This window comes from Poecilia latipinna, unplaced genomic scaffold (assembly GCF_001443285.1).
Source record: "Poecilia latipinna isolate Pla-1442-1.1 unplaced genomic scaffold, P_latipinna-1.0 Scaffold3096, whole genome shotgun sequence".
NCBI lineage: Eukaryota > Metazoa > Chordata > Actinopteri > Cyprinodontiformes > Poeciliidae > Poecilia > Poecilia latipinna.
In genome coordinates this window covers 35,807-59,995 of record NW_015115712.1, presented here as the reverse complement: position 1 = coordinate 59,995, position 24,189 = coordinate 35,807, and the positions used below count along the sequence as shown (strand labels likewise).

Here is a 24,189-nt window from a genome sequence, read left to right as displayed (position 1 = left end):
TCTTCCAACCAGCAGCTCAGCTGACCTGATGAAAGCAGAAGATGAAGAAGAGGACGGTGGAGCAGCAGAGTCCAGCAGGAACCCAGACCTACACACTGATGGAGACACTTCCAGCTCTTCAGAGACAGAGGTCAGTGAGGATGAAGAGGAGGATGATGGTGATAGTGACTCTGAATTTGGTGATAATGGTGGTGATGACAGTGATGATGTTGGTGGTGAAAGTGATGAAGCGAGCCATCCTGACTCCCAGCATCAGCGCATGTCAGACTCTGGATCTGGAACTGAGGACAGTGAGACTGACTGGAAGGAGGGCAGAGAGTCAGGAGGAAACGCCGTCAGTTCATTGAGTTGCTCTGAGTGCGGTAAACGGTTTGTTAACGAGCGCTCTCTGCAGAGACACAGGACCCATCATTCAACAGGAAGGTCTTCACGCCGGGCAGCTAAAAGTACTAAAGGGAAGAAAAATGCTAACACACTAAGTCCAGGGAAAGTCCAGAGTGATGTCAAATTATTCACCTGTGACGACTGTGGTAAAAGTTTCAGTTGGAAAAATCATCTAAGCAGGCACAAGAGAATCCACACAGGAGAGAAACCGTTCGGCTGTGATGTTTGTGGACAAAGATTCAACCAGAATTCTAACTTAAACAAGCACATGAGAATCCACACGGGAGGAAAACCCTTCGGTTGTGATGTTTGCGGACAAAGATTTAACCTGAAGTCATATTTACACATACACATGAGGATTCATACAGGAGAGAAACCGTTTGGTTGTGATGTTTGTGGACAAAGATTTAACCAAAAATCCAACTTAAACAAACATGCCAAAATCCACTCTGGAGGAAAACCGTTTGGTTGTGATTTCTGTGGACAAAGATTCAACCTGAAGTCATATTTAAGCAAACATGTAAGAGTCCATACAGGGGAGAAACCATATAGATGTGGTGTTTGTGATCAGAGATTCAACCTAAAGTCACATTTAAACTTGCACAAGCTAACCCACACAGGAGAGAAACCATTCGCTTGTGACATCTGTGGACAACGTTTAATACAAAAGTCTGCTTTAAAGAAACACATGAAGATCCACTGTGAGGTAAAATCATTTGACTGCGATGTGTGTGGACGGCGATTCAACCAGAAGTCGGCTTTAAAAAGACACTTGAGAATCCACACAGGTGACAAACCTTTTGGTTGTGACGTTTGTGGGCAAAGGTTTAACCAGAAGGCACATTTAAACAAACACATGACCCTTCACACAGGAGCCAAACTGTTTGGCTGTGATGTCTGTGGACTAAGATTTAACCTAAAGTCACATTTAATCAAACACAGTAACGTCCACAGGGATGGAGAAAGTGTTCAGATTTAAATGTTCACAGCTGTTAAAGCTTTAAAGTTCAGCCATTTTAGTTTTGAACCACGATTCTTTAAACTCTACAATGCAATAGGTTGCTAAAAACATGTGGGATATGACAGCACACATCTTTTCTCTACAGAGCAACAGACTTTATAAAAACGCCATGCCTGCTGCCGTCTAATCAAAGGTTTCTTCAAAAGAATGCCGGTGCTTTTTGTTTAAATCTGTTTCTATGAAATTGACGTAAATATAAAAAAATGTTTTTGAGCATTGTGATTTTCTTAAGCTTTTGTTTTTGTCGGTGTGTTGTGAGGGACAAACGTTTTTCTGTCAGATGTTTGCAGTTGAGTCGATGTCCTTGATGTCATTCTGTCGTCTGCTTTTAGTAGAAATGTTTGTTTTTTCAAAGCTGCTTTTCTGTCTGGAGGAACCTCTATGTGCCTCATATCTGGACACAAACACTTGTTTTGCTCTGCTGCCTGGATGGTCATAACTGTCAAACTGAGGACTTCATGTGGCGTGATTATCAGCTGAATATGAAAAAGTATTTCATATCAGAAGTTCTGTACATGTAAGAATATTAAAGAACTTCCTTTGTTGGACTCTTGTGCAACTTGTTAAAATTTATTTATACTATAAAAACAAGACTTCATTTCCGTTGCCTGACATTGAATCAAAGTAAACCTTTTCTCTTCAAGTAGGATGATTAGAGCTTTTTATATTTGCCAAATTTCAGAATAATAAATGATTTTAATCTCTTCACTTTGAGCTGTTGAGCTATTATTACTGGGAAACCATTTCTAACATTCAAACCCTTTGCTTTAAATGTGTTTCCAGTACAATATGAGCAGAACTCCCTCCTGATGATAAATGTCTGCCAACCTATAAAGGAAGTTTATTTAAGCTGCTCTTTATCTGGGATCTTTAATGTTTCTCGTGTTTTTTGGAGCACAGCTGCTGTCATGCTTTCACCTCGCAGGACGCTTTGACTGGGTTTGTAGAGAAGTCCAGAAGGGGAGATCAGATGTTGCCTGTAGTGTTTTGCTGATGTTAATACTAGTAAATTTATTTATGTTTTTATAATAAACCCATTCTATTGTTAGTCTGTTCCTTTCATCATTTTCTTTTTAATAAAAATGTTCTAAGCATCTGAGCCCTTTCCAGAGAGAGAAGATGTGTTGATGTAAAGCTGCAGGTGAGAAACTGAAGGGAACAGGAAGAGTTGGAGGGAGGAGCATCTTCAGTCATAGAAGTGATGAAACAGAAGAGAGCCAGCAGAACGTCAGAGCTTCACCATGAGCGTTCGTCTGGCTTTGTTCTGCTGCTTCTTCCTCTGTGAGTACTTTTTAATTCTTTGATTGCGTCTTTAAACCATCAAACTCACCTGTCTAACCTCATTCACCACTCACCCGTTTCCAGCTTTCTGGCTTTTCTTTGTTCCTGCTTTGTCCTGTTCAGTTCAGTATTAATTATGCCTGTTTAAGTTCTGCCACATTTCAACTTTCCTGACAGTTTCCAGTTTTTCCTCTGAGGAAGGATCTTCCACTTGTTTTGGACCCGTGGGAACAGAACCTTCAGAGTTCTGGATGGACTTAAAACTGGGATCAGGGATAAAGTTCAGGCACAGAATAAGTTATTTCTTAAACTGACCTCTGCAGATGGTGAAAGTAAAGATTCTTAATTTCAGATATTATTAAATATATTCTGTTCAAGTTAAAGTTTCTATTTCAGTGCTTGAACTGCAACTTTTAAAACTCTTTAAAAAAGTTATTTTATTATTTAACCTCCTGTCTTTAGTTTGGTAATAAGTCAGTAGATTAACATCTGTGTTGTGTGTTAAACCAAACCAGGCTGATTTACATTGAGTTTCCATGGTAACAATAATGATCTAACCAGAATGATTCAGTTGTGTCTGCAGTGAACTGGAAAGCAGAACATGCTGAGCTCAGACTGCAGAACCTGACAGGAAGTTCTGCTGTTAACCAATGATCTGTTCTGCAGGTCAACAACAGCAGAGCTGATGATGCACCGACTCACATCTTCAAGTTCCTGGAGGAAACATTAGTGACATGTTCCTGTAGGAAGGATGGAGCATGGAGGTTCTTCTGCAGGGAGAAATGTGAAGCGGGAAGCGTTCAAACACAAGGCCTGGACGCTCAGTCGGGTCGATGCGGAGTTGGATGTTCTACACCTGTTCTTCTGTCTGGGATGATCTCAGAGCTGACCCGGTCCGACTCTGGACTTTACAGACTTGGTCTGGGTGAATCTTCATCATCAGCTGAAATCTGTAATTTCAGACTTCATCTTGTAGAAGGTGAGTTTTTATCAAAGCAGCTGAAATGTTTCATTTCAGTTTGAGATTAAAGCATTTAACTGTGTTAAATTAGCTTCATTTTAGTTTAATATCTGTGAACTAATTTAATTCAGTATCGGCTAATAGATCAGCCATCAGAAGTTTAATAATAAAGGAACATTTTACCTGATTTACTGCATTTGTGAGCCAGTTTAACCAGTTAGGACGAAGTTTATGAATAGAGCAGAATGGGAATATGCTTTGTTCCTTAAATAGAAGCACGGTTGTTAACTGAGCTTTAAGTTCTATGTATTTATTTATAACTGGGTTAATGTATCAGACTGCATCATGCTGAGATCAGAAAGTAACTGATGATTATTCTAACAGCTCTGCTGGATGGAAGCAAAGATCATCACCTCTATAAAGACGCTGGCAGCTCTCTGACAGGCGCCTGTTCCTTTGGATCCTCTGGTTCCTCTGGAAGAGGACAGTTCTGCAGAGGGAAGTTCTTATTGGGACAAATGAAGGCAGATTTGATAGTGGCAAATACATCATTCTGTATGAAAGTGGAGTTCTGTATGTGTCCATCACCCAGCTGACCCAGTCTGACTCTGGACGGTACCGATGTTCCCTGGAGAGAAATGATGGATCATATTTATACAGAGACTTTAACATCACAGTCAGAGACGGTGAGTCTTAATAAAAAAACTTTCATCTGAAGCTGCTTTCTGTCCACAAAGCCTTTATGTCAGATTATGATGCACAGAAATATGAATATTGGTTCATAGATTCAGGTTTTTATTAGGAAATGACATAAATAAATTTCATAAGTGAGAAGAAAACCTAAACTGAAATCAATTTTCCATCCGTCGACTCGTCCTCCTCCACACCAACAAGCACACAGAGTTTCGGCTCCGGTCCAGGAAGCTCCACGTCTCCATCCAGCCTCAGTGAGTGACTCAAGAAGACCTGAAGGAAACCGTCACAAAAACCGTGCTCGAGGTGAAGGAGCGTAAGGATCCGGTGAAGTGTATGTGAGGGCATCATCGGCGCGCCGCCCCCTCTGGTGCAGCGGCCCTATGCGTTGCATGCGCTGCATACCCACTTTTTGCACCACTGGGTCTAGGGTCAGGAAAAGGGCAGCTAACATCTCTGCAGATCCCACACATCCTGGACACAAACTGTACATTACTTCCTAAAACCACAGAGACTGTTTTGGTTCCGACAGTGATACTGGATCGGATCGACCCCAACACCACAAAATAAAACTTGTTTTCTGTTTCTTACTTCTCAGGCTGTGGACGACTTCACTAAAGTCGCCTACGCTGAAGTGAAGTTCTTTAAAAGAAGCTCTGATTCTCCTGTCAGAGCGTCAGGCGGAACCAATAACGATGTTGTCTACGCCGCGGTCCGAATGACGGATCTGAACCGATCCGAGGAAGAGCCGTTGTACTCTAACACAGCTCAGATGTAGCTCTGCTCTCCTGCTGCTGGCAGGCGACAGAGCATGTGGATTTAAGGACGGCTGAAGCAACCTGAAATAACGATGTGGTCGTCTGGATGTTGGTTCCATGAAAAACAGAAGCTGCAGTTGTGAGGAGCTCCTCAGATATGCTGCAGTTGAAGCTACTCTCATTTCTACTTTGATTAATTTATTTTATATTTTAAATCTAGTTTCCTTACACATTATAAAACTGCTGGTGCGTCTTTTTGCTTTTCATTTTACATTTGGTTCCTATTTCTGTACAAACTGTTAGTTCAGACTGACATCAGCTAAAAAAACGCGTTAAAAGAAGGTTTTAATGGGTATTAATAGTTTTGCATGGCACTGTAATTTTCCTTTTAGATTCTAAAATTTGCATATTTGCACGTTTTGTCATGATCAGCTTAGCTTTTTTTATTTTAAGCCAAAAATAACAGATCCTTTATTTATTTCAAATCAGTATTAATAAAATATTTTTGCAGCAAAATAAATTAAAAACGTCTAAAATCAAATTTTCATGGTCAGTTACTTTTCTACCAGTTAAAACAGCAATACTTTCGATTACGAATGTTGTTTACATAGCTCGCCTTTGCCCAACCAATATGGCGGACAGACTGACTCGTAGCCCTGTGTAGGCGGAACTTCCGGGTTTTTGTTCCTTTGACGTGTGTTGGGGCCTCTCCTCCCAGTGCGCAGACTCCAGCTTCTCTTTAGTCCAGTCGCGGTGACAGGAGGCTTTTCTCCTGGTTTTGGTCGTAAGGCGGGTTAAAATTGAACTGTAGCATTTTACGGAACGGTCTGGAGACAGAAACGCTACCGGAAATGTAGAGACAGCAGCTCAAACAGCGACTGGAAGCAGCAGAAGAGGAGAAACATGGATTCTGCTTTTAGCTCTGACGTTCAGATGGAAACATCAGGTCGGTGTCTTCTCCTAATTCACGTCGACTTTGGACTTTAGTTACAGGTTAGCAGCAATTTTTAGAAAGATGATGGATTTACCTGAATGAGAACTAGTGAAGCTGCTGTCTGCATTTGAGGCTTGTTACGGTGTGTCGGATCTACTGGTGGCCAGTTTATCTGGTGACCGCGCAAGGCGGATGTTTTTAAATGAGTAGGGGGCTGCGTCGATCCCTGATCAAAATGCCACCGAGTTAGAGGATGGTTTAAAAATAAGCCCCTTTTTTAAAATATGTGCCAAACACATGGTTTTTATTCGAGTGCGACATACTGTACTTTGGCCAGTTTCATAAGAAGTAAAACAAAACAAAAATAAATAAAACATTGTTACAATCATATAAAAATAAACAAGAAAGATTATAAATACGCTAAAACTTACACTTTCTTTTGTTGCTACCTCTTACAAACAGAACAGGCAATAGCTATATATTTTATGAAAATCTTTAAACTGAAATCACATTGTTGTTCAGTTTTCAATGCAGCAGATATCCAACACGCTACTGAGCAATAAGGATCTCTGTATGACTTTTTAAATCATACAGATTATATTTTTCAGGACAAAGTGTTATATTTATCATTTATTTGAACCTTGGATTAATTGTGATATATTTTGCCTGCAGCGCGTATTTGGCTTCATTGATTTTAAACTGGACATTTAGAGACAGGATCTTATTATATACATTATACATAATTGCACTGGCTTAAAAATGACAAAATAATTAAATCAAGTGATTTAAACTGGTTTGGTTGACTCATATTTAAAGTTTTACATGAATTAAATATGAGTTCTGCTTTAAAGGGTGATTTTGTCAAGACTTGGGCTTTGTGCTGGAAACTGATTGAGATTGTAGACGAAACTGTTAAATCTGAAATAATCTCGCAATGTTTTCTACACACAGACAATATTTGTGGTTGTGCTTTTTCACTGTGAAATTACCATTTTACAATAAACTTTAAATCTATACAGTTTTATTCACTCTTTATATTTCATTTAAACTTTTATACAGGCATTCTCACTGAGGTCCTGTTCTCTGAATAGACCTCCAGTTAAATTTATGTCATTTTTTATGCTATTTTACAAAAATGCTACAGAATAATATTTATATTGTTGGGAAAGATGAGATGTTTTACAAACAAAATTATGTCTGATAAGATTTTTCTGAATTATCAACGATTTGATACTTTTCAGAAGGAAAATGTATTGTTATTGGAAATCATGGCATTCATTAACATAATGAACAAAACAGAATAAGAAGGAAATCTTGAGGCAGTTCTTGGTGATTTAACATCTGTAAACAGACACAACAAAACTTCCTGTCCTTTTTTACCGAACGTTGTTTCTTTTTGTCGTCCAAAAGTCATCGTCAGGTTTGGAGTTTCCTCGTTGGTTTTAGTCGGAGCGGTCACTCTGCAGGGCTGAGCTGCTCGTCCATCCAGGGATAAACGGCTCCAATGTTTTAGAAAACATGAATGAGAAGCTTTGAGTTGAGATTTTTCTCTTGGTCCTTAGAAAATCTACAGAAATAAACATTAACATCTCAAACTTTACTGTTCCTCCATGACTACAGAGACTTTTCTGCTTTTCAACTGTTTACATAAACATGTGAGATTTTAGTTTATAAGCTTAGTACTGTAATAGTTTGCTTATCAATCGGATCCACGACATCATCTCTGATTTTTACTATCAAATGATGGTTTAACCTCAGATAAAACAGAGGCTGGAGCAGAAGGAGGAAACTATATTTAAAAATCTCAGGCTGTTATTCTGAAAAAAAAAAAAATGGAAGGGAAAAACAAGTTGGATTCATCGCTCTGTAACAGTTCATGGTCAAGAGGAAAATCCAAAATCAACCTAAACTGATCCCAAACATCTGCAGCCGGTCCAGGTTCTGGTTCCTGGTTCTGGTCAGAACTTTGGTAGATTATTTCTTTATAGCTCAGAACTTTCTTCATTTCTCCAGTTTACTGATTGCTTCATTAATCAACATGTGATGAATCTCAGCATCGTTACCTGATGATGTTAATCAGATTCTTTCACTAATCTGTTTTACCTTCTTAGAAATGTTAACTCTAATTGTTCACAGTGTGTGTTGTGTTCCTGTGTTTCCTGTAGATGTTCAGGAGAGGCTGCTGGTTAAAGAAGAGGCTAATGAAGAGCCGAGTCCTGGTGGAGACCAGCAGGACGCAGAGCGTCTTCACATCAAGGAGGAAGAGGAGGAAATCTGGAGCAGCCCAGAGGATGAAGAGCTCAGTGTGAAGGAGGAGTCCGATCCTACCAGGTTTCCACTCACTGTGGTTCTTATGAAGAGTGAGGATGATGAAGATAAACCTCTGTTCTCGCAGCTTCATCAGCCAAAAGACGGAGATCTTCCAACCAGCAGCTCAGCTGGCCAGATGAAAGCAGATGAAGAGGACGGTGGAGCAGCAGAGTCCAGCAGGAACCCAGACCTACACACTGATGGAGACACTTCCTGCTCTTCAGAGACAGAGGTCAGTGAGGATGAAGAGGAGGATGATGATGGTGGTGTGAACCATCCTGAGTTTCAGCCACACCAACGGTCAGACTCCGGCTCTGAATCTGAGGACAGTGAGAACGACTGGAAGGAAACTAGAGCTGCAGAGTCAGGAGGAAACGCCGCCAACAAGTCGCTGAGCTGCTCTGACTGCAGCGAACAGTTTAAGAAGCGCTCCCTTCCTAAACACAGTTCTGGAAAAAACTGTTCGGCTAAAAACGTCGACTCAGCGAATGTCCAAACTGATTTAAAAGGTTTTACCTGTGATGACTGTGGTAAAGGTTTCAACCTAAAAAACTCTTTAAACCGACACCTGAGAATCCACACAGGAGAGAAACCATTCAGCTGTGACGTCTGTGGACAAAGATTTAACCAGAAATCTCACCTAAAAATTCACAGGAGAATCCACACCGGAGAGAAACCGTTCAGTTGCAGTTCGTGTGAACTAAGATTTAACCAAAAGTCAAGCTTAAATCTGCACATGAGGAACCACTCAGAGGAGAAACCGTTTCACTGTGATGATTGTGAGCAAAGATTTAACAAAAAGTCAGATTTAAACAAACACAAGAGAGTCCACATGGAAGAAAAACCCTTTGATTGTGACGTTTGTGGGAAAAGATTCAGTCGAAAGGCAGATTTAAACATGCACACACGAGTCCACACTGGAGACAAACCGTTTGCTTGTGACGTCTGTGGACACACGTTTAGCCTCAAGGCTAATTTAAAGAAGCACCTGAGGATTCACACAGGAGATAAACCATTCGGTTGTCTTTTCTGTGAGCAACGATTCAACAGAAGGTCACATTTAAACATACACATCAGAATCCACACTGGAGAAAAACCATTTGTTTGTGACGTTTGTGGTCAAAGATTTAGTGATAAGTCGGCTGTAAACAAACACATGAGGATTCATACAGGAGACAAACCTTTTGGTTGTGATGTTTGTGGGAAAGGATTCAACCAAAAGTCGAGTTTAAACAAGCACATCCGGATCCACACTGGGGACAAACCGTTTGGTTGTGAGATTTGTGGACAAAGTTTTAATCAGAAGTCAACTTTAAACATCCACCAGAGGATCCACACAGGAGACAAACCGTTTGGTTGTCACGTTTGTGGACAAAGATTTAACCACAAATCAAATTTAAACAAACACAAGAGGATCCACACGGGAGAAAAACCCTACAGCTGCCATATCTGTGGGAAAAGATTTTACCAAAAGCCTCATTTAAACAGACACATGAGGGTCCACATAGGAGAGGATGTAGTTTAATTACATAAGTTAAATTTTCATTCCAGTTATTAGTCTTGGAGAAAATTTTTTCCCAGGAACCTGACCTCCTGGAACTGGTGATGCCCTGGGCATTAGTTGTCTGGGTTTCTGATCCAGGGTCCCAAACTGGGACGTAATGTCTTTTGGATTCGCCGAGTCCTGGATTGTTGCTGCTTCTTGGTAATTTATCTGATGATTCAGGTCAACACCTGAAAGCCATTAGAAACCAGGAAGTCTCCCCAAAACAGCATTTATATCCAATTGTTTCTAAATGTTTCTGGTGAAGTGTTTGGATGTAACTGTACTGACCCTGAGCATAAAAGCCTTTATTTTTAAGAATAAACAATCAATCTTCTGCTCTTCTCTGTTATCTGCTCTGCCGGCTTCCTGGTTTACTTTTCTATTCACACATTGACAAAATTGTTGGCACCTCTCTTGTTTATGACCTAAAACCCACAATGGTCACTGAAATAACTTGAAACTGTCAAAAGCAATTATAAAAATGTATTTACCTTGTATGTAGAAATGGGGTCCAACTGACCCCACACACATAAAACTTGTATCGTTTGCCTCAGTCCTCGGTTAAAATTAAGCTTTGAAAATCAGACATTGGTTTTGAGTTTTGGTTCAAGCTAATAATGATGATAATAATAATGATGATGAACAAATGACGGTACCTGTAACTTAATATTTTGTTGCTCAGCCTGTTGGATCATTTTTAACATTTGTTTCTGTGATGTTTTAAGTCTTTTTAACCTCCATCCATCCAGATAAACTAGAGAATAAGTGGAAGTCGGCCTAAAGATTCACACACACTTTGTTTATAAAAAATCTGCTCATGTTCAAAGTTAAACATTTTATTTTTTATGCAGTGCCATCACTTTGTGTTAAAGCTTAAGTTTAAAAATAAAAACATGAATAAGTTTATTTGTTTATGTAGTAATAAGCCTGGTTTATTGTAAAACTCTGGAGTTCCTGTTTTGTGGTTCTGCGACTGTCTGGTCGTCTTTGCATCACACCAGAACTGGTCTGCAGGGATCCGTTTCCTTCCCGTTACTCTCCGCTGCGCCGGCATCAGACGGTCAGTTCAGTCCAGACGATCAAATCATAATCCGTTCATGTTGCACAAATACCAAACTAAAGATAAAACCGTTAGATGTTCTGAAACATGAAGTTGATGATGAACTTCGTCTTCATGCTCAGGTTGTATCTTTTCCGTTTCATCACCTTTCAGTCTCACTCAGTTTCCCCTTTTCACTCACACCATCTGAGTCACATCCTGACCCAACCTTACTGATGAAGACAAACATTTCCAACAGAATGATCCATTAAAATCACAAAAATCCACTTTAAACATCACATTATTTACCAGTTGTTACTGACACAATTATCAAAACTCAATTTTTCCATGATTATAACTTTTAATGTTTAGATACAGAAAGAAACAGATTAAAACAAAGTTAAAATAGAAAACACACGAGGACGACCTGGTTACTTGTACTGAATAATATTCTACTGTTTGTCTTGGATGTTTCTCTGTAATACTCGTTTTAAAGGTTGACTTCTAAAAGTTTTATTGGAGTAAATTTCCCTTTAGAACGTCGATGCGCAGAGTTTTTCACGACAGTCTGAACAAACCAGATTGGATTTTTTTGAAGGTCATTTGGATATTTGGTTCTAAATCCGATGCGTATCGGATCTGACGTGCAGAGCGAGTCCATCCATCCTCAACATTCAACAAATGTCTCTCTTCTGCATCCTGATTCACGCAAACGGAAAGAAAAGCAACAACAGGACGGACTGTAACGAGGATTAAGTTAATTTACAACAGCTTCAAAATCGCTGCAGCATTAGCATCCAGGTTGACTCCCACAAACACCAAACACGTTTTTTCTACTTCATTTTATGTCTGTTGGCAAAACACTGAGCTCTCTGTCAGGTTACTGCGCCCCCTGCTGTGCATGTGGGCCACTTGCAGGTCGTTTGCAGTTCACACTTCAGATCACACACAAGTCACATATATTTGGAAATGAGAACAAATCAAAAAAGATTTTATAAAAAATCTTAATTGAGCATTAAAACCTGCAGTGTGAACGAAACCATAGTTAATTGTTTTTCTTTATCTTTTGCTTTTATTTAACAGTTTAGTTGAATTTTACAGAAATATTTCAACTGGAAGTCATTGGTTGTTTTTTAAATCTTGTATTTTGAAGAGAAGTTGTTTATTCTTTTGTGCAGCAAAATGACAGAAACTAAAAACAAATATTGGCTGTCAGGGTTGTAATATGTAATTAATTAGTTTTATAAGTTTTGTATCAGGTCCTATTTATGTATCTCATCTGTCTGCAGCTTTTAATCAAATGTTTTGGAAACATTATAATGTTTAGGTGTGAAATGATTTGTAAATGCAAATAAGCATAAAGACACAGTGAAGCCGTCAGGCTGCAGTTATAAATACGACGAAGCTGCAGCTGAAAAGCAGAAGCAGGAAGAGAGTCAACATTTTCATTAGAAGAGGAACGTTAGACAAGATAAACTTGGTAAGAGAGAAAAAACCATCAGTTTCAACATGATCACCTGGTTCTGCCTCGTCTGCCTCTGTGAGTCACTTTTCTTTATCCTGGTACATTGAAACACTTTACCAGTCATTTACTATTCAGTATGAAACTGTAAAACTTTAGCATCCAGATGAGTTTGGTCGTCTTTAAAACAGGAAGCTGAAGTTTCTACAATAACCAGAGTAAAACTGAAGCCGACTGGCTTCATATTCATGTTTTATGAGTTTTTAGAGCTTTTTCCTTCAGTCTAAAACTGAGGAAGTTAAAAAAATGCTTAAAGTACTGAGATCGTTTGGTTGAGATGTTTCTGCTTCCTGAACACTAAAGCTGCAACATTTAAGATTTTACACTATTTTTGATCATTTTTCCACATTTTCGGTCGGATCGTTTCAGATCTTTTAGTGTTTTGATTCTTACAGGTTTTTCAACATGTTGAAGGTGAAATTGATCAGGAGTTTGTTTCAGATATGTGAAGTTTTGGTGCCGGTCCATGACTGAATCAGAACAAGCTGTGGTCTCACTGCAGAACCCGACAGGAAGTCCTGATATGAACTGTTGGTCTGTTCTGCAGCTCTGCACATCACCAACACCAGAACCGGTCATCCTGTGAACCGTTTCTACGGAGTTCCTGGAGGAAACATCCAGATTAGATGTTTCTTTCCTTCATCTGGACGATGGAAGATCTTCTGTAGGGAAAACTGTAAAAACGAAAACATTCTCATTGAAACAAATAAAATATCATCTCAAACAGGACGATACAGGATTGAATCTGATCAGAACAATCAATATTTCACTGTGAGCATCTCGGCTCTGACTCAGGATGGTACCGATGTGGACGGAGGTCATCCTCATCCAGATATTCATACCAGGACTTTGAGCTGGTTGTTGCTGAAGGTGAGTCTCAAAGCTGCTGAAGACGTTAACGATGCCGTCTGATTGGATCCAGTGAACAGTTCAGTTTTATTTCCACATTTCGTTTTATTTTGTGAAATTATCACCAAAATTGATCTAAATTGTCTATCAGCTCAATCAGTGAATGTTAAAGAGTTTCTTCTTCAGTTTCTGCTGGATCACCAGTTCCAGCCTCACACTGGTTGAACTGGGCAGCTCCCAGAGTGAAACTGGGATCAATGTGATCAGATTATTATGATGGGATCAGGAAGTAACTGATGATTATTGATTGGTGATTATTTTATCAGCTCTGCTGGATGGAAACGAAGTTCCTCACCTCCATAAGGAACCTGGCAGCTCGCTGACAGTCGCCTGCTTCTTTGGTTTCTGGGGAAAAACCAAATATTTCTGCAGAGGAGGATGTGAAGAAGTTCTTGTTCAGACTGATGGAGTCGCAGCTGAGAGAGGCAGATACAGCATTGAATATGAAGGAGGAGTTCTGTATGTGAGCATCTCGGCTCTGACCCGGTCTGACTCAGGATGGTACCAATGTGGATTGTGGACATCTTCATCCAGATATTCTTACCGATACTTTGACCTGGTTGTTGCTGAAGGTGAGTCTCAAAGCTGCTAAAATCTCTGAGAAAATGTAACAACTATCCAGTCTGATTGAAAATTGGAAGCTTTGTTTTTCTAGTTTTTCTAATTGTTTTGTAAAATTGTCATCAAATGAATCTCCATGTCTGTCTCAGCTAATCGGATGTCAATGTGAAGCTAAATGATTGGAAATAATTTCTGTTGGATGATCTTTAGAAGGGAGACGATGAATCCATGACTGATGGATCACCAGTTCCAGCCTCACACTGGTTGAACTGGGCAGCTCCCAGTGTGAAACTGGGATTAATGTGATCAGAGGTCAGAAAGTAACTGATGATTATTCTATCAGCTCTGCTGGATGGAAACGAAGTTCCTGACCTCCACAGAGACGCTGGCAGCTCTCTGACAGTCGCCTGCTCCTTTAAACGCTCTGGAAGGAAACGACAGTTCTGCAGAGGAGGATGTGGAAAAGATGAAGTTCTTGTTCAGACTGATGGAGTCACAGCTGAGAGAGGCAGATACAGCATTGAATATGAAGGAGGAGTTCTGTATGTGAGCATCTCGGCTCTGACCCGGTCTGACTCAGGATGGTACCGATGTAACCTGGACTTGGAGAGATGGCCAGATGAATACAGACACTTCTACCTCACTGTTACAGATGGTGAGTTTCTATCAAATAAAAGTTACATCTCCAGTCTAATGTAAATATGTAACAATGCTTGTCTTAAAAACATCCTGGCTTATAATTTTAAGGTATATTATGAAACTTAATTTTATTTCAGTGTAAATTATGACATTGTTGATTTATCAATGTTTTTCTCAGCTCATTTTAAACTCATTCTTTTTTATTTGGAGCTAAACTTTTCTTCTGATTCCCAGCAGTTAAACCAACAACAACTTCAAGAAAAACAGCGACAACCAGGAGTTTCAGCTCCAGTGCATCAAGTTTCACAGCTTCAGGTTCCTCTGCAGCCACCGACCGTTCAGCTCTGGGTGACGGCCATCAATCACCTGCAGGTCCAACCACTCCACCTGCTGGACATGCAGCTTTTACTCTGTTACCACAGAAATGCTCAGTTTGATGCTAATTAGTGTTTGTAGGATTTGTTTGTTTCCATCCTCTTCCTCAGGTCCACAGCATTAAAACATTTATGACAAAAACAGTTACACACATTTAACATATTGGAAACATAGCACATAATTAATAAATACATGATTATCACACTTTATATAGCAAAATAATTAAGTTATATGAGAAACAACACATTTTTGGATGTTGGAGATTCTACCATTGAAACATTATTTTACGTTTGGATTGAACATATATTTGTTAACGTGTTTCTGCACTTGGTGCACATCCTAATAACCCAACATAACTTCCTGTTTTCAGACGTTCTGCTCATCGTGGGTCTGGCTCTGGCCTTCATCATCATCATGTTGACTTTGGCTCTGCTGGTTTTCTGCAGAAGCAGATCACAGAGACATGACAAAGGTAGGAAACAGAATAAACACCCAGAAACCTGGTTATTCTGGTTACCATGGTAACACAACATTTACCAAAACTCCAACACTTTTTTTTTCAATATTTCAGTCTAATTTAAGTATGGCAGGTATTAGAGGTTGACTGGTTCTTCCTGGGATCTTAAAGTTTGAGCAGATCTGAGGTCAGTCTGCAGGATGTGACCAGAACAACCAGAGTTGGATCTTTGGTTGCTCCATAATTCCTGAGTAAGATCTTTTAGACACGTCTCAGTGAGAGGAGACGTCAGTGAAAACCCAGGACTCACCTGGAGACTCTCAGCATCTCAGTTCCCCCAAGTGGAGGAGGAGGGAGAATCAGGGGAGCAGGAGGAGGTCCAGTTTGGTCCATCTGTTTCTGTCCAACCCAGTTTCAGCTGGTAGAAGTCAGATCAAGGACCGTTGAGGTTCAGTTCGTTGCTCCTCTGTGACGTGTTCAGAACAAACCTGTGCAGAAGGTGGTGATATTATGGAAGCAGGTTTCTGAATCTTCTGCTGTTTTTCAGATCCTGCTGAGAAAAGAAAGAAAACTCCTGCTGTTGAGGTGAGTTTGAGCTTCACGGTTCAGCATCTGAAACTGTCAGAGATAAAGACGCATCGATTTCCTTTCGTCTCCTGAAGACCAACAGAGATTATGATGAAATCAGAGATGAGATGAAATCTGTTCCTGTGGAAATCTGCACAGTTTACAGCTACGCCTCCTACAGTAAACCAGCTGCAACTGCAGCTGATGGCGTCTGGAGCCTGGCGACTGCAGCTCTTCCTCTGGACGAGGTAAGCTGAACTTTGACCTGAATACCTGCAAAAACTCTCATTCATTCATTCATTCATTCATTCATTCATTCATTCATTCATTCATTCATCGCTGAATGGAGCGGAGATGATCTCAGTGCCTTGGTGACCCAAACCCGCTTTGTGTTTTTCAGATCCAGTTGAATGATCAGGAATCTCTTGTTGCTCTGCTCACCTTCACCGCTTGCTTTTCTTTCTTCAGGCTGAAGATGATTTGACTAGACCAACCTACGCCCAGGTGAACTTCCTCAACAGAAGCTTGGACTGTCCGCAGAGACCTGACGACGTGGTTTACTCTGTTCCTCGGGTGGCTGTTGGCAGCCATGTTGGAGAAGAGTCTCTGTACTCCAACACGGCGTAGCTTCAGGACCGCAGAGAGAAACCGGCTTTGGTCTGGTCAAAGCTGAAACGGCAGACGATCCACTTTAGCTTCTTTTTATCCATTTATTATCATATGTGACCTTTGATCTTTCAAGTCGCCTTTCTTTCCGATTCATTTCAGACCAAGTCTGGTTTGGTCAGATCGTCTTTGCCTGGTGGGGGGATGAACCCACCTCTGCTCTGTAAAAATCATTTTTTCTGGTTTTGTTACAAACTTCTGGTTAATAAATTAATGTGTGTTTTCCAGGCACATTTTATAGCACAATCAAGTAAATATGTGACCTTGAATTGTTACGAAAATGCCAAACATATTAAGTATGACTTTGTGATTTAACGGCTTTAAATTTTTCCTTCGTCTCTGTAAAACTCCTTTGCTTCGTCTTCCTCTGAGAGCCTCTTCTTTTTATTCTTTCCCCAATAAACCCCTCGTTTTCGGCTCAGAACGCTGCGCAGTCTTTCCAGCTCTCGGTTGTCCTGGTTCGAGTCTCGGTCTGCAGTTATTTCCCCTTTGACCTCCACCCTATAATCTGTTAATTTATTGTTCAATAAGGACTAATGGAGCCAACATATCTTAAAAAGTAAACTGGTATCAGCTATTTCTGAATCAGCTCATGTGACAGAAACTCACTGAAGTTTCTAACGTTCAGCTGAACATTTAGGCGTCTTCACCTCAACTTCCTGCTTTAAGGTTTCTGCCTTAAAATAACCTTCACTTTTAGGTTTGAGTTTTCTGCTTTCAACGCTTTTTATTTTCCTTTAGTCTGAAACATCTAAACGTTTTGCAGGTCAAACAGTAATAGTTAAAGTTTGATTGTTAAACAAGCTGCAACATTTAAGGGTCAAACTAAAAGCTGTGATTTCACCTCACAGGAAGTCCTGATATTATCAGACGTTTGTGTCCTGTCCACTTATTACATACGTAAAAATCTGAACATATGTCATTTATGTTCAGACTTTAGGAAGAACCTGACATGGATGCAGGTTTCTGAATCTTCTGTTTTTCAGATCTTGCTGTTGTGGTGAGTGTGAAGAGCTTCAAATGTCAGAAATGCAGAGAAATTAATTTCCTTTTTTCTTGAAGACTATCAGTTTATGAAGAAGTCGGTGAAGATGAGATGAAATCTGTTCCTGTGGAAACCTCGTTTGCAGCGACGCCTCCTGCAGTAAACCAGCAGCTGCTGCAGCTGATGGCGTCTGCAGCACAGCTTTTAAACTGCAGTCCGATTATTAATATTGATTTGAGCTCATTTATATTTTACTCATTTCCTTGTTTATTAAAGGTGTAATGTTGCAGTGCAATGTGTAACAATATATCAGACTTTACAAATATGATCCTGTTCAAGCTGCTAAACACAGATGTGCAGTGCTGCAGTCTCTGCTTTCAAAATGTTTCAGAATAAAATGATTTACATTCTGAAACACATCACATGCTTTATAAGTTGTTATCTGTAGTTAATGACAGCTTCCTAAAATAAGGTGTCTTTATAAACTGTAAAGAGAAAATATTAACAGAAACAAGGTTTTCTAATAAGTTAAACATATTATATTAGCTAGAATCATAATGTTCTTTGGTCCATGTCAGCTGTTATTTCCTGTTATATATTTGCATTAACTCTGTTCCAACAAGCTCTCAGTCCTCTAGATTTGCTATTCAAAAACTGATTTTAATCTTCCAACCACATCCCAAACCACTGCCTGCCTACATCCCTCCAGTGCCACTGTGTCCTTAAATCATTTTAAATAATTATAAAGAATCTTCACTTTTTAATTTTTTTACATGAATCACAGCAGTGTCCATGGTAGTCTTTGTGCTTAGTCCACACATCTCTGTACTCTGGAACATACAAGAGCGCCCACTACTGGTAAAAAGCTGCATGCCCACAATGTGGAAACAATAGAAGAGTTAAAACTAGCTGAGATTTCCAACAAAAAATCAGGATGATATTTCAGCTGCTCACTTCGTCCCAGTGGCCACAGGAAGGATCCTGCCGACAGCGCCAAGATTGTGGTGCAGATTAGTTACTATTTACAGATGCACGTTATCTACGAGGTCATTTTATTCTCACTGAGAAAGAAAACCGAGTCGTACCCTAACCCACCAATCTCAAGTGAACAAATTGTCAATTTTGTATAAAGGGAGAGACGATCATAATGCACAAAACTCTGAGCTGTTGAGTTTCACTCACACAGAAACACTCCTCAGTGTCGCAGGAAGGCGGCTTTGAGCTGTGGGAACCCATCGTCACCAGGTTTCTACTGACATGTCAGATATTTATGATGCCACACACCCAAATAAGGGACAGTTAGGGAGAAATTATTTTGTTGAAGATTCAGAGTCATTTTTATTATTATACTCCCTGATATTCTGATATGTTTTTAGAATAAAGTTGAGATCTCAACTTTTTGTGGACAATAACAAACTACTAAGTTACAAAACTCACCTAAATACACTGATGAAAATCATGATGGTTTTAATCTTTTATTGTTTAAACTGAAACAATGAGACTGAACCACATTTATCCTCAGACTATAACATAAAACACACAATAAATAAATACAATTTAAAAAAGAATTTCAAAACCTACTTTAATGTAAATAGTAAATGTCGTCAGTTTTTGTCACATAGAGACGTAACGCATTGGTCCGTGTGCCGAAGCGCCGAGATGCATGTTATCTACGAGGTCATTTTATTCTCACTGAAAAACAAAACCGAGTCGTATCAACAGAGGACGCCTCTTCAGCTAAAGCCACAGGTATGGCTGAAATACTCAAAGAACTAAAATAATTTAGATCTGAAACAATAGTTCGTTTCGGATCATTAAAGGCAGAGTTAAATGTGCTACATGCAGATTCCTCAAATGTTAAAGGATGGATGAAGTTGAACAGGGAATTGCTGAGAGTGAAAATGATCAAATGAAAACCTCTACAGTCCTCTTATATGTCCTTCAAATGCAAAAATAATCAGAACATACATGGGAGGAACCGGAAAGTCAAGCCAGAAGAAAGAATATGAGAATCTACTCAGTGCCAGAAAGCTCTGAAGGAAATGACATGATAGACTGTCAATAAATTGATCCATGAAAAACTGCAAGTGACGGATGAGCTCCATGTGGAGAGGGCACATGGGATCGGGCCTGGACCAAAGGACAGAAACAGAAAGTGCTGCAAGGAGAACAAAGACTGTTCAAGTGATAGAAGGATCGACTCTGATGAGGACTTTACAAACTGTTTAAGGAACGTGCAAAACACAAAGATGTGCGCAAATTACTCCAGGAAAGAAAAATAAAGTCAAGGATTTTATTTCCAGCAAGACTGAAAGTTTTCTGAGAGGACGGAAACGTGAAGGTGCATAAAGACCCGCAAGCTGCTGCAGCTGGATTACATCAGATCGGCGTCAACATGGAGGCTCCAGAGAAGGAAATGGATCTGGAGTCACTGCAGGACGGGAGTCGGCCTTTTCCTGAGGAGGAGAGCTTCTGGACAAGCAGTCCTGGACGGAGTTGAGGCTCTTCTAGGAAAACCTGAGTAAAAAACAAGGAGGCAAAGGATAGAACAGGCAAAAACATGCAACTTTTATTTATATACATATATTCTTAATTTATTTTTCCTTCTTTCCGGTTCATTCTGTCTTCTTTAGTAGTTTATGGAAAAATCTGTAAGCGAATCAAGTTAGAAAGGAAATGACGATACTGAACTAAAAACATGTGATTATGTAATGTACAGTAATGTATTACATGGACCTCACAACTGTAAATATACAGATAAACAGCTGTGGACTTGGATATTTTTTCACTTATTCATTTTAATTGTAGATGTCTTCATACAAATTTTGACAATATTAGTGAATATTTGAAATCATTGATCAGTCATGTTCAAGTAACATTTTCTGTGACCTGGTTAAATGAGAAATCAGGTTTGATTCACTGATTTCATTAAATCAGTGAAGAACAAAGGTGGGGTGTTGCAGTATGTTAGCCGTTCCTTGAGATGTGAAAAATTAAATGTATGTCATTTGCTTTAGATGATATGATGGAAAGTGTTACTGTTGAAACTGAGCTGGAGAAAATAAGTAACATTGTAGCTTGTGTATATAAAGCCAGGCTCTGTTAGGAACAGATGTGAAAATCTCCTGAATCGATTAAATGATAGGAAAATTTGGTTAATATGTGGAGATTTCAATATTGATTTATTAAAACAATAATAAATCAATAGTCAACAGATTTTTAACTAAAGATGCTCTGGTGTTTCAGAGGTTTATGATCACAAACATTCTTACCAGGTTTCATTAGGTGTCCAGTATTTGTGACACTAGTGAATTTGTTCAAACCAGGTGGTTCAGAGTTTGTGAAAACTGTTCATACTTCATAGATTTTTATTACTTTACTGATGCACTGATATCCTGATGATTTTCAGCATGAAGTTATAGCTGAGATTTAGAACCATTACCAATTAGTTTAGAAGCTGCTGCTTAAAGGCAATGTTGACATATTTTAAATAAAAGAATAAAATCAATCAGATTTCAGAGAAATAAATGTTTATTAAAGTGATCAAATGAAGTGAAATCAGGTTCTTCCAGCAGTGATGTCATCGAGGCTTAACATCCAGGGGGAAGTGACATCACCAGCAGGAAACCCATATGGGCGTTTAAAAGTCATGAGAAGGTTACAGAGGTCTGGCACAGATGAAGGGAAAGGTATTACCACAGGTAACATCATCAACATAATCTTGTTCTGTAAAGAGACAAAGAGACAAATCCTGACTGCAAACCTTTGACATGATTTGATCCCTTACAGAAAGCATGAGGGTATGGAGGACCAAAACTGACATAATAGGAATCTCCCTCCGAGAGCTGAGGAGGGAGCTGGAGATCGACTGGCCGAAATTAGCGTTCATAAATCGGATCAACCTTGAGCTGAACGCTGCTTACTCGGCAAATATTGGAATATCCAACTCGAAACTAACTTCACTGCAGTCGGTAACACAATAAAACCACCGGGATGAAGTTTGTTTCGGTCTGTGGCCTGTAAGGATGGCACCGAGCAACTGCACCTAAACGCCCCACGTCTGATGCAGTGACGTAGAATCCAAAGCTCTGTTGGCCAATAGGAGACAGAGAAGGCAGCTCCTCATTAACATAACGATGCACACGGAAAAGTAAAGGATAGGTAATTTTATTTATATAGAGCATTTTCAGCAACAAGGCAATTCAACGTGCTTTACATGAATTAAAAGGAAATACAAGCATGCAGGCTGCATAACTAGTTAGTAAAAACAGGAGAGGAGAAGAGCCAATGACAAAAGAACCAGGGATTGTATAAGGAAAAGACAAAACAAAATATTTACTTTTCTTGACAAAAATGCATGTTTAGGGGAAATGAAAAAGAAAATATATACGTTACTTGACAGAAACTCGTGTAAGGAAAAGGAAAAACTAAATATATATTTATGCTTTTATTTCTTGTCAGTTTTGGTCCTCCATAGCAGAGCAGATGAAGTTACCAATTACAGGACAAACTCCTACCTACTGAGCCACTGGATACAAACATATTATAAAAACATGCATTTAAACGAAATTATTAAATAAATTGTGTATTTCCAGTAATAAATACCATATGCGTTGATGTCCATGCAGTCTTCGTTTTCACCATTGCTTGGCTGACCGGCATGCCAGTTAGTAAAAATAAACTTGGAACCGTCACTCCAAAACCAGGTCCTCTCCTGAAAGAACATCTTAGTTTTAAGCTCCACTGCAAACAAATCACACAGAACCAACCTAGACTTCAGTCACTCATTGTAGAAAATGTGAACTGTGTTTGGATCATTTCTCTTTAAAACCCTCAGCTGGTCAGAGCAGCCGGTGGAAAAACAGAAGCAGGTTCTGGTTCTGTTGGAGGTCTCCTCTCATTCCTCTCCACTGTTGCTTCCTCAGCATGAGGGAGTTTAGCATAGTCAGTTATTCAGTACAACAAACTTCTTTCCTGAGATAACTGCTGACCAGTTGATATTTTGGGCCTGCATGCAATGCATGGCAGGAACCTGTTGCTCTACACCTATCACCCTTAATGCAGCTCAAACTGCTGCGTGTTCTCCCACAAAAGTGGTATCAAAACGTTGAGCTTGATCCTGAGAAGTGCGCTATTAGTTTTAGTGGGATTCTGAGCTAAAATGGCGACATAAATTGCAAAAAAACAACAAAATCATATGCAAGTCAATGGAGGCTCCGCTTTGACTCATACACACAGTCATAGCTACAGTCGTTAATCACCATAGCAACGGAGCCCGGCTCCAACTCTGAGCTGCAGGCTATTATGGTCTGTCTCGCAGCTCACAGACTCAGATGCGCTGCTGCGGTCCGAACCGCTGTCTGAAAGGGACACAGCCTATTTTAAATGTCAGAATTACTTTAAAATGTTTCAGCTCAGGTCTCGCAATGCATTGGCTGCAGTCATTAATTACCATAGCAACGGAGCCGACAGAGGCAGTGAGAAGAGAGAGGTCTCGCAATGCATTGTGGGAAAAATACATATTTCCTCAGCAGTGATGTGTGGTCAGGGGAGGCAGGTGAGGCACAGCCCCACCTCTCATCATGGAAAAATAAGAATAAAATCATTTATATTGCTATTTTCACCCTGTGGTTTGTGCTATAAAGTATGTAGTTTTCATTTAACTTCACCAATTCTATTTTTTCTTCAAAATTTTTGCATTTTCCCATTCAATGCTCGGATTCGAAGCCGTTGAGGCAGCAGCGAGCTGAGCCTCACCTGGGATTACACAGCCTCTGGCTAACTGCACTGTCTGCCATTCTATGAGAGCAGCTCCTCCTGCCTGTACGTCGCCAATAAAATGGTTAAAAACATTTAATGTATGAACTAATTTTCCATAATTTAGCTTGTCTATATAATGTAAAGTGTTTTTTGTCACCAGCTGTGTGTGTAACATGTTTCGTGTGTTGAGGAGCGATCAGAAACGGCAGAGAACAGATTTGAGGTGAGGAAGGCAGTTCTTTTGCCTCATGGCAGGGGGCGCTCATGCACCCAGACACTGTGACTCCACAACTGCAGAGTAAGACAGTAACAGCGCGCTAGCAGCTAGCCGTCAAGTGCAGCGATGTATTTATAGTTTTCTTCTCTTATTCTTCCACAGCAATCACTGATTAGTAATCCCAAAGTAATCATTACGCAGTAGAAAACCATTCAACAGACTGAATGTTCTGCTCTTTGTGTAGGAAATATCTGAGTGTTCATTTTTTGTAGCGTTGTTGTCAGTTGTTATGCAACGAGTCTGTTTGTAGCTTTGCTGATACAGAGAGCGAGAAAGTTGTGGTTTTGAGTTGTTCTTTAACGATTTTTCCTTTTTTTGTGAAGCAGCACAAAATTAATATCTACATGTCCAAGTTTGATTGAGTTAACGGAGATATTCTACGGCGGCAGAGCGGCTATGGATGGCATGTAAAGAAATAGCCTTTTGCCCTCCAACGTTGTCCGCATGCGCAAAATTTCCTTACATAAACAATAACTTGCAGGGGGTCTAGATTTGTAAATCTGATTATGATTAAGTCAGTGCCTCACCAGCTATAAACCTCACC

The 24,189-nt window shown here is 39.8% G+C and overlaps 4 protein-coding genes and 1 long non-coding RNA gene across 6 annotated transcripts in view; 4 read left to right on the top strand and 1 right to left on the bottom strand.

The window, feature by feature from the left end:
* The first annotated feature begins 6 nt into the window (after positions 1-6).
* Positions 7-2,119, top strand: LOC106940112 (zinc finger protein OZF-like). The gene has a single exon (XM_015022757.1). It carries the CDS (start codon positions 29-31, stop codon positions 1,361-1,363), a length of 1,335 nt encoding a protein of 444 aa, XP_014878243.1. The 5' UTR covers positions 7-28; the 3' UTR covers positions 1,364-2,119.
* Positions 2,120-2,696: 577 nt separating this feature from the next.
* LOC106940115 (uncharacterized) lies at positions 2,697-5,600 on the top strand. The gene is made up of 3 exons (XR_001423002.1): positions 2,697-3,665; positions 4,032-4,333; positions 4,939-5,600. It is a non-coding gene; the product is annotated as an uncharacterized LOC106940115 (long non-coding RNA).
* Positions 5,601-5,693: 93 nt separating this feature from the next.
* Positions 5,694-20,141, top strand: LOC106940111 (zinc finger protein OZF-like). Of its 2 annotated transcripts, XR_001423001.1 has the most exons (4): positions 5,694-6,044; positions 8,198-10,147; positions 11,846-11,848; positions 20,131-20,141. XR_001423001.1 is itself a non-coding variant. In XM_015022756.1 (2 exons), exons 1-2 carry the CDS (start codon positions 6,002-6,004, stop codon positions 9,865-9,867), a joined length of 1,713 nt encoding a protein of 570 aa, XP_014878242.1. In that variant the 5' UTR covers positions 5,694-6,001; the 3' UTR covers positions 9,868-10,234. The 2 variants fall into 2 exon arrangements, 1 of the variants encoding a protein (XP_014878242.1); XM_015022756.1 differs by lacking the exons at positions 11,846-11,848; positions 20,131-20,141 and having other exon boundaries at positions 8,198-10,234.
* LOC106940110 (uncharacterized) lies at positions 12,916-16,767 on the top strand. Its single transcript, XM_015022755.1, has 9 exons — positions 12,916-12,964; positions 13,203-13,319; positions 13,625-13,930; positions 14,263-14,574; positions 14,793-14,930; positions 15,304-15,405; positions 15,938-15,975; positions 16,053-16,205; positions 16,426-16,767. Exons 1-9 carry the CDS (start codon positions 12,916-12,918, stop codon positions 16,582-16,584), a joined length of 1,374 nt encoding a protein of 457 aa, XP_014878241.1. The 3' UTR covers positions 16,585-16,767.
* Positions 20,142-21,116: 975 nt separating the features above from the next.
* The window catches only part of LOC106940113 (ladderlectin-like), an 8,607-nt gene continuing 5,534 nt past the window's right edge, over positions 21,117-24,189 (bottom strand). The window contains exons 6-7 of the mRNA XM_015022758.1: positions 22,214-22,322; positions 21,117-21,334 (exon numbers count right to left, since the gene is read on the bottom strand). Of these exons, the coding sequence (XP_014878244.1) occupies positions 21,267-21,334; positions 22,214-22,322 (177 nt within the window). The 3' untranslated portion in view covers positions 21,117-21,266. The remainder of the gene's footprint in view (positions 21,335-22,213; positions 22,323-24,189) is intronic.

Bases quoted from the DNA above. Each gene is read 5' to 3' on its own strand.
- LOC106940112 (XM_015022757.1), top strand. From the start codon at position 29: ATGAAAGCAGAAGATGAAGAAGAGGACGGTGGAGCAGCAGAGTCCAGC.
- LOC106940111 (XM_015022756.1), top strand. From the start codon at position 6,002: ATGGATTCTGCTTTTAGCTCTGACGTTCAGATGGAAACATCAG. The intron at 6,045-8,197 runs GTCGGTGTCTTC...TGTTTCCTGTAG, and splicing joins CGTTCAGATGGAAACATCAG to ATGTTCAGGAGAGGCTGCTG.
- LOC106940110 (XM_015022755.1), top strand. From the start codon at position 12,916: ATGACTGAATCAGAACAAGCTGTGGTCTCACTGCAGAACCCGACAGGA. The intron at 13,320-13,624 runs GTGAGTCTCAAA...TTATTTTATCAG, and splicing joins TGAGCTGGTTGTTGCTGAAG to CTCTGCTGGATGGAAACGAA. The intron at 14,931-15,303 runs GTCCAACCACTC...TCCTGTTTTCAG, and splicing joins CGGCCATCAATCACCTGCAG to ACGTTCTGCTCATCGTGGGT.